Consider the following 10,143-nt stretch of genomic DNA (forward strand, 5'->3'; position numbering starts at 1 on the left):
TTTGGGAAATGATAAATCTAATGCAAAATTTTAAATTAACAATTTGCAAAAGAAGTTTGCATTCTAGCTGGGTTCCTTTTGTTTTTTCTTTTGCAGTGCTGGGGTCAAACACAGGGCCTCAAGCAAGCTAAGCAAGTGCTCAACCATTCAGCCACACCCCACTGTAGCTGTTCTTACATAGCAACTAGGACAAACTGGGTCACTGCTTTGCAAGGCAACTTGGAGACTAGAGTATTCCTCATTTTTAAAGAAGTATTTGGGGCTAGGCATTTCACTAAGTGTTAGCTTGCCCGGCAAGTGCAAGGCTCTGGGTTCGACCCCTAGCACCAAGAAGAAGAAAACTAAAAGAAAGTGTTGGTATATATTTGTTTATATATTTTTTGTAGATTGTAGTCACATTAGAAGATCTATGTGCTGAGATCTATTATATGAAATATCTACTGTCTCTTTTAATTTTCTCTCCTCTAAGAATATTAGAATTAATGTCATATATACTAAAGTACTAACACCTGGCCCATTCCTGTAAGGAAAATAAGTGAGATGCTGTCTGTTTCTGGAAACTTCAATGTGGCTGAAATATTAATGAGCATCTATATCAATACACTTTCTATTTGAGGAGCTGTGAATTGGACATAAAAGATGTGCTTACTACAGATGTCTTAGAAATAAAATACACCCTTCAAAGGGGAAAACTGAATTGGAGCAAATATATCATTAACAAAGCAGTCAATTCCCTTTATTTTTAAAATTTTATGTACACATATGAATGATCTGTATAATGTACATTCAATATAGAAAGCTTTATATATTTGATAATGTATAGAACATTTCACAATTACACTAATCTCTTACATAACATCTTGACATCCATTTTAAACTTTAAATTTCTTTTTTTTTGCACAAGCTCCTTTTCATTCAATTTGGTAAAGCCAGTTATACATATCGATGTGTACTGTGAGCTCTCAAGAAGTTAATGATTGAGGAGACCAGGGAACAGGTACAGGAACAAAAACCTAATAGTGTTCGATGACGGGAGGAGAATGGCCACGTGACACTTTTCTGGGAATAAGTGACTTAGTCCAATTTCTGAAGACTGGAGCTCAGCCCCACAGTCACACTAATTCAAAAAAACATTATAAAAACTAGGAAGAAAGTGTTGTCTTTTTGATTCACAGTCTTGTAAACAGATAGAAAGGAAAAAAAATGTGCTTACATACATCAAGAAAAAAAATTCTTGTGTACCCACTTAGGTTGATCCAGAGTGTTTTCTCATAATGTGATACAATTATGATCACTGACTTTTTTTTTCCCTAAATAAAAATATATTTATAGAAAAAGGAATAACACTGTCATGAAACCAGGAGAAAGGCAGTAAGAGTTTGCTTCAACGTATCAGCTGGAGGAATGTGGACTCGGCACTGGCCTTTCAGTGATTATTGTCTCTTGTAAGTATTTCAAGTCTGATAGCCAAGGTCGCCTGCCTCATGATCTACAGGAGGTGGCAGGTTAGACATGACTGATGAGGATGTACCTGCGGTAAGGTAGCCAGCAACTCCAGGTCCTGCAAGAGAGAAAGAAAACACTCACTCCAGAGAGCAGAATCATGCAAAAACATTGCCCTTTACATAAAAGTCAGACCTGGTCAAGTGCCCCAACATAAGAGACTGATAATCTGAGAATCAGCTAAATATACAACTGTACTTCAACAGACTACAACCTACCATCATTTTCATGGTTTCTTTTACTATGTGACAAAGTTAAAAATCATTTTGAAATTTTTGCTGGACAGTAATACAGATGTGGAAATATGGACACATTTTTCCTTCTCATGTCTGGGAAGTTCAATCTTGCAAAATATCCTGGGCACTGAAAGAGCTATGGCAAATGGAAAATGGGAACAAATAGAGAAAAGAAACTCTACACTCAGCTCATCCAAAAGTCATATGTGACAAAATTCTCAACATAAACACTTCTGTCAACATTCAAGTCAATCTATTTTCATTTGGTGCAAAGAAATACTATTCTAAAAAGTAACACCAAACGAAAAAGGGTTGCTACACCAAAGTCTGAGAAAGAGAAAGGCTCTAGACATTTATTTATCATAGATTAAAACAAGAATGCTCTGGGAAGAGGGACTGATATTTTAGTTTCACATGTCTTCTTTGATTCTGTCTCTATTGCATGAAAATGCTATACCTGCCAGCATTTATCCAGACGTGTCCTCAGAGCATGTTAATGGTGTTAGCCCTCTAGAGTTTATTTTAAACATTGCACAGACATTTAATTACATCTCACAAAATAACAAGTACTTGCAAGAGAAGTATAGCATAATAATGCATACTGAGCAATATTTTTAGCTGAAATTGTAGGAAACAAGGCAATGACTACAGAACATCAAAGGGTTAGGACTAGAGAGGCAATGGGAGCGGCATGCATTTAGCAAAATGTTTCTCTACCTGCTTCAGAGAGCTACACAGAAGTTAGCAAGCTGCCTGGCAGAGCGGATCTAAAGCCCGCTCCTGAGGTGAAGGGGGCTGCTGTCAGTTAGAAGGGAAGGAGAGACACCTGGGGGGAAAAAAGAAATATAAGCAGCAAGGGAAGTGGTGAGGAAGTGCAACAGCAGAGCAGTCTGACGAAGGCTGAGGCATAACAGGACTGATGCAGGACAAAAGGCCACAATTCAAATTCACCTTGTTTCTCACCTCACAAGCATTTGCATTGTGGACGCGAAATGGCGTGTATAGACACTGTGCGAGTGGCTATGTGGCCAGAGATGATCCAGTCTGCGTAAGCTGTAACTCAGCCAACCCCAGTGCCCAGGTACCTGGAGCCTTATAGCACTTACAAAAAGTATTTTTTTTTCCAGTGTACCAGAGGGGGTCTGCATCTATCAGCCCCCACCTTCCACTAATCAGGACACCAGGCCTGCCAAAGCCTGCTCAGGAAAAGACCACCAGGTCATTGAGCCTCCCCAACAATGTGGTTCAAAGTTACAGTTCCACACTGTTACAGAACTTGCCAACAAGTTAGCATTCTCTGAACTTAAGACAGAAGCAAAACTATCACACAGGTCTCATTAAAAAACCTCAACCACTCCAAACTGGTGTGGTTTGTGAGAAACTGACCATGGGCTCAACTTAGTTCATATAGATGCAATAGGTTATGCAACTGAACCATGAATGGTACTTACGGAAAGGGGACTAATGCTATGGTTCTCAAACTGTGTGCTGGGGTAAATCACCCTGGATAAATTCTCAAGGGACTGCTGGTATTTTAAATTTGAAACACAGCAACACAGACTATCAGAAATGTGAACAACTCCTTTCCATTTGTCTGGATGTAACTACTTCATAAACAACTCTTAGGTATCTTCTGTGGCCTAGGCATGGATGAAGATATTACTAAGAGCATTATTATTAAGAGCACTGTAAATGGAGAAAATTTGGGAACCTCTAGGCTAAAATCTAAATTGTGAAATATGGGCCTAGAAGGAAAAATATCAAATTCTAGCCCCACCTCTTTAGGAAAGGCAAATCAACTCCTGGGTATTTCTAGAAGCACAGTCTGAGATGCTGTTCTCCCCCAACCCTGCCTCCAGTCTCTCCTAGAGGATGCATCTGACTTTCGGGACTGAAAGGAGCTATCTGGTCATCAAGATGAGATGCAATAGCTGTGTTCTCCAAAGAAAAGAGGGAAGAAAATAGAGGTGCCAAGGTATGTGGAAACACTGTATAAGGATGATGGACTTAAGAGAAATGAAAACAGATGGAAAATTAATAATTCTACACATGAAATTGACTTCCATGGTGAAATATATACATGTGAAATTCTTCATCCCTAATTCCAGCTCTTAAAAGCATCTTCACCTTGGATTCTTTTCCATCCAAGGATTCTGCTTTCACTACTGATATTCTAGGTGAAGTGATTTGAGGATTATCATTGCTGAAATTATTTTTATAGGACTCTGAAGTCACAGGCAACAAGCTGTTCTAGAACCTAACAGATGGCTAAGTACTTGCAGGCACTAGATAATGAGAAAACCACAAAATGTCTATATTGCAGGAAAAACCCCACTGAGACATTGTTAAATAAGCATTTATTATAAGAAAACAATATGTCAGGACAGAGAATCTATGGAAATAGGCAGTTTTATAGTAATTTACCAACACTGAGCAATTCTACCTAGAACTTTTAAATTTTATCTTAAATCCCAAGCATGTGACTGAATGACATTTGCTCAGTGGCCAGAGAAGAAAATCATAAGTGAATCTTTGGTCATTCTCACCTTACTTTGAAGTAGTAATTAACGTTCCTTCATTTTTTCCCCATCTCCTTAACGATACCCACTTGCCAAACATATCCAAAGACATCAGTTATAAGAAAGGTTTGGTAACATGCATTCTCATAGCACCTTAGTTCATTTGAAAATTGATTAGAGAAAGGCAGGTTATAATCTATCTTCCAAAGACTGAAGGTAGGATGGAGTACAATTTAATTAAATAGAATTTCAAATCAATATGACACTAAGTACATTCCACTGAGTTCCACATAATAGGATTTTACAGTATCAGTACTTGCTCCTTTCATTAAACTCATGACACACAATACATCAATGGAAAAGCTAAAACAAAACAAACAAACAAAAAAACCATTTGACAACCTAAAAAAATGAACATGCATCCATCCATCCAACTGGCATTTAACACACAATCTTTTTTTGGGGGGTACTGGGGTTGAACTCAGGGGTACTAGACCCACTGGACCACTGAGCCACATCCCTAGTCCTTTTTTGTATTTTATTTAGAGACGGGGTCTCACTGAATTGCGCCTCACCATTGCTGAGGCTGGCTTTGAACTCATGATCTTCCTGCCTCAGCCTCCTGAGCCGCTGGGATTAAAGGCGTGTGCCACTGTGCCCGGCTTAACTCAGAATCTTAACTCTTGAAATAGAGTTGGTCCTTTCAAATGGAGTAGACTAAAGCTGGTAGAAAAACCTTGTCAAGCAACCAACATCTCAACAAGAACACCAGAGACTGATGATCAAGAATCAGACAGCTCTGAGACCAGTGCAGCTCACAGCTAGTTTAGACTGTCCTGTGTTGACATGACTGAGGTTTTAGCAATAACCTTCAGGATGACACAGTAACACCAGGCCCCTGCCAGTGTGGGATTTATACTATCTCCCCCCTGGCTGGGGTGGTACAGAACTTGTTACCCCTTGAGCCATTCCAAAGATATGAAGAAATTTGTAAATCTCAACTTTTCTTTTTCCCTAACGCTCTTCTAATTCCACAGCTTATTATGGCTGCTTCTCTCATATCACTCAGAGGCCGACCCCAAGGGAAAAGATTTTTACTCCCTGTACTTTTCTCCCTTATGGTCTTAAGAAATTTGGAAAATTTTCCAAATTTCCGAAATTTGGAAAGGGGATAAGAAACAAAATAATTATAGAATTTGAATGAGAGGAAGAACTAAATGAAGTCCAGGTCTCTAAAGATAAATGGTATCTCTTCTTTATTCTAATAACAGACCTCTTGGCTAGAGCTGTCAAGTAAGTCAAGGACTCCTGTAGCTTTTTATTTCAACTTAATGGAATGCTGGGTACAAGGATGAGCAGCACTAGAAGAAACTTCCTGTAAAGAGGCTTCTAATCTACACTACGCTATTCAGGAGCCAACTTCTAAGTTTACTCTACTCTTAGCTAACAAAATGAGGCAGGGTCTCCTAATCACACTATCCTTATACAAAGTAAGGAATGAATGCCACTAAAGTGGGATGTGTGAACTCATGGGAGCAGCCTCAAGGGCAGTTCTCAGTGCCTGTAAAACATATTCCTAGTTAGAAGCTTCAGTTTCACCTCTAATTTGAAAAAGAGAGGTGGGAGAGACCAAGTCCATATCCTATGAATTTCTCCCGACAAAAATCAGGGGCAGGGTTTGGAAAAGTGAGAAAGAAAATCTGTGATGCTCTGTTCTTTAACATACACACAGGGCCAACAGCCCAAGATCACGTTTATAATACTGAGGGTTCTTCTCCAACTAACGTTAGAAGTGACTTTATATTAAAGTGGTCATCATAATGAAGGAAAAACCAGTAATGTTATGACAAATTCTAAAATTGAAAGAGTACTTTTTTTATTTCTCCAAAGCCCCTGTTTTTTAATATTCAAGATTCAGTCTGCATGATTTAATAAACTTCTGTATGCAAACAGGATGATTAAAACAATTACACCAGTGTAGGAAACATTAGGTATAATACTTTTTTTTCTCAATTTACCTATGTCATCTCTGGTTAAGGGATGTAGGGTTGCCATCTTTTTATATATTACTAATTCAGGCAGATGGCAAGAACCACCTCACATTCTTTTCTTTTTCTTTCTTTTTTTTTTTTTTAAACTGGGAATTGAACCCAGAGGCACTAAGTTATATCCCCAGCCCTTTTAAAAAATTATTTCTTAAGACAGGGTCTTGCTAAATTGCTCAGGTTGGCCTTAAACTTGTAATCTCCCCTGCTTCAGTCTTCCAAGTGGTTGGGATTATAGACTTGGCTAAAATCACCTCATATTCTTAAAGGTAATGTCAAACTGAAAACTTTTAACCAGACACCATTTCATCTTTAGCATATAGCAAGTAAATAGTATGACTTTTTTCTTAAATAGGAGCCAATATGAAAAATATATATTCTAAAATTATTATGGCAATTAGTGTGTAAAATGGACAAATGTCCTGAGCTCCAAACCTGATCTTTTGAACTCGAAGCAAACATTCTTTCATTTATGATATTAACATGGGAGAACAAATCCTAAATATTCAGCAAAACTATAGACTAATCACTGAAAAATGTAGAAGAAAAATATTTTACATACACGTTACATATATTTGGAGTGTCATTCTATTATTTTGACAGAAATGGCATGATGCTACCATGTTTCTGACACTGACATTCCTGAGTAGATATTTCTCCTTTCTTTTTATAGTTTTGAGATAAACATTTTAATACAGACATGCTCCAAATATAACTTATCCAACTGGATCAAAACTGAGCCAAGTCCATGTTATGAATACACACTCAAAACAACCACCAAGCACACGCCACCCAGGGCTGGAAGCACAGCTCTATGGCATGGTCACAGCACCACCAAGAGAGTCCACTTGCCAGATATACACATATACTATTCAAAAAGGAATGTCCCACAAGAGAGGTCAGAGGTGAACACTAAGTCTACTCAGGGCAAAAGGATGGTCCAAGTGGCTTCTGCCAGGTGTCTTAAGATAACCAATTAGGAATGACTTACCTGTGAGGTATCCTGCTGTTTGAGTGTCAGAAATGAACAAATCATGTTTCTGATCTTTGAAGGCACTCCAGACTGAAGAGCGAGACAGGATTTCATTCACCTAGGGAAGTGAAGTAAATACTTTTGACATAAACGAATTAAGAACTACATGTTCAAAGACTGAATTAAAAAAAAAAAAAGACTGAATTAAAGAGAAAAACCAACTTCTAAAACAATCAAGAAGAAGGGTAATGAGAACCACTCAAAGATGGAGCAAGAACAAGCACTCATGAAACACTTTATACCAGACACCGGCTGGGCATATCTCATTAGCCAGACTCAAAGTGCCTGAATTGGCTCTTTTACAGCTGGAGTCTTCATATTTAAACCTGAAATTTACTGACTTCTATATAATTTGGGCAGGAAGGTTCCTAAAAAAGTATTTTCTTATGATGGTAACAGATGGCAGACAGTATAGTATGGGCTGATGAACTTTTCCTGAGGAAGGGTTTGAGGAGAGCATTCTGCAAACTGGAGCTAAAACTTTAAAGCAGTCTTTTAAATTATGGGTTGTGACCTGTTGGGGGATAATGAAATCTGTTAAAAGGGGAGTAAACAGCATACTTGAGAAAATAGGTGAATACAGAGAAGTATAAGAGTATCATGAATAAATGGGTAGATAGATGTGAATAAAACTGTGTGTGTATGTCTCTCTCACACACACACACTATCTATCTATCTATCTATATATATATATTCTGGACTAAGATAAAAGATTTTTTTTTGCGACAAATAAAAAATATTTAGGAAATATCTACTTAGAAGTCTTTTCCACATAAGTGGTGGAAATATAAATATTATACCTCTTATGTGGTACGAACAGTGAACACAACAGTGAGAAAGATAGCCTCTGTCTCTGAAGTCAGATGGAAAGCTCACAGTCTAGTAGTGGGTACAGACAGTGCCAGATAGTTTAGCAATATGAATTCAAGTAGTTATGTACATGGTGACCATGTGAGTCCAAGAGAGGACACCAGTACAACCTTGGAAAGAAGCAAAAGAGGAAGCAATTAGCTGTGAAGGTGAGAGAGGAGCTCCTATTTTGGACAGTAACATAACTTCACCTCCGCTCCCATGGAAGTGGACAGTGGGAATCGACAATTCCTAAAACCAAAAGTTAATTTTAACCAATACTAAATGCTGAATATTCTTCGCATTTTTCTTCCGAAAACACACCATTGCTATGCAGAAAAGGAATGCTCCTGAGTGACTGCTGAGTGTATGATTTATGCTTTTTCATTGTTTATGAGGCAGTTATGGAAGCCCATCATTGGTCTTTGGCTCTTTTGCAGTTGCAAACATGAGTGGATGTGAACACAGGTGTGCAGGTTACCCTCAGCCAAGACCCTGGCTTTGAGAATACCTTGTTGTAATCAGCAGATCACACTGCTGCTTGTAGACTCACCTGCTCTCCATACTGCAGGCTTCGAGTCATCGCTTTGAGAGCTTTAACAATCTGGGCCTTGGTGGCAGCGGGGCTGTCCAAATTTTCAAGTCCTACGCCTTCGAGTAATTTTAAGAGGTATGGGACCAAATCTGCTTTCAGGGCCTAGAAGGCATATGAAGTATCTATAACCATACTGGAAAACATAAATCAGCAACCTGTTTTCACAGTGTTTTAATACCAGATACAGTTTCTTGTTTTAGTAGCTAATAACATTCTTATTTAATAAGATTTTATTCTATTGTCAACTGTTCTAAATGCTATACATCAATTATTTAATCTTCCTAACATCTAATGAATTAGGTGCTATTATTATTAAAAATGGAAAAAATCAATGCACAGAAGGTAAAAAAGCATGTTCATAATCAAAGAACTGGGCAGTAATGAAATCTGCATTTGGACCCAAGAAGCAAAGAACTTGAGCTTTGAGCCACTAGGGAGCCTGCTTAATGATACTACACTAATGGGCAACAATCTCTGAAATGCCTTAATATTTTCCCATATTATCTTAAAACATCAATCTTTGCAATCACCAGTTCCTATCAGTCTAATAAAAGCTAAATAATAATGTGGTATCAGAAGCTGGGGTTGTACCTCAGTGGTAGAGCACTTGACTAGCATGCATGAGACACTGGGTTCGATCCTCAGCACCACATGAAAACAAATAAAGGTATTGTGTTCATTTATAACTAAAAATATTTTTAAAATTAAAAAAATAATAATCTGGTATCAATCTTCATTAAAAATCAAAAGAGGTGGAAATAACTGACATTTAGTGAGTGCACCTCTTTTTTTCATAACTTGTGAGGCAGTCATAAATTTATAACTTTATTTCAGATGAGAAATCCGAGTGTAAGGTTAAAAATCATACCTAAGGTCACAGAGCCATCAAGTGGTAATACTAGCTCATGTTTTTCCTCATCTGTAAACTCCTGAGCCAACACTAAGTTTGAACTTCACAGCATTCACTATCTCCTTCAGATCTACCCAGTATCTTTACCAGCCTAAAGGGTGGGCCTGAATTGAGGTTGTGGGGTGGGGATAGATACAACAAGAAAGGGGACTAGGAGAATAGGAGGTCATTGTCTTCAGACTAAGAATGCCAGATGTCACTTTGTCATGGGAAACCACCAAAGATTTTTAAAGATGAACAGTGAAAGCTGGGAGTGGTGGCTGATTCCAGCAGCTTGGGAGGTTGAGGCAGGAGGATCACGAATTCAAAGCCTGCCTCAGCCACTCAGTAAGGACCTAAGCAACTTAATGAGACCCTGTTGCTAAATAAAAATATTATTAAAAGGGCTGGGGATGTAGCTCAGTGGTTTAAGCACCCCCTGGTACCAGAAAAAAAAAAAAAGGGGGGGGGGGG

The 10,143-nt window shown here is 38.2% G+C and overlaps 1 protein-coding gene across 4 annotated transcripts in view; it reads right to left on the reverse strand.

Annotated features, from left to right (window-relative positions):
• Positions 1–709: 709 nt before the first annotated feature.
• The window catches only part of Dnajc13 (DnaJ heat shock protein family (Hsp40) member C13), a 117,930-nt gene continuing 108,496 nt past the window's right edge, over positions 710–10,143 (reverse strand). For 3 of the 4 annotated variants that reach the window (XM_015487058.2, XM_048794125.1, XM_048794126.1), the window contains 3 exons: positions 8,739–8,882; positions 7,295–7,394; positions 710–1,561 (listed from right to left, as the gene is read on the reverse strand). In XM_015487058.2, coding sequence (XP_015342544.1) covers positions 1,455–1,561; positions 7,295–7,394; positions 8,739–8,882 — 351 coding nt within the window. In that variant the 3' untranslated portion in view covers positions 710–1,454. Of the gene's footprint in view, positions 1,562–2,456; positions 2,566–7,294; positions 7,395–8,738; positions 8,883–10,143 lie in introns of all 4 variants that reach the window. The other variant, XR_007344105.1, reaches the window with a different exon arrangement.

This window comes from Marmota marmota, unplaced genomic scaffold, assembly GCF_001458135.2.
Source record: "Marmota marmota marmota unplaced genomic scaffold, marMar, whole genome shotgun sequence".
NCBI classification, from domain to species: domain Eukaryota; kingdom Metazoa; phylum Chordata; class Mammalia; order Rodentia; family Sciuridae; genus Marmota; species Marmota marmota.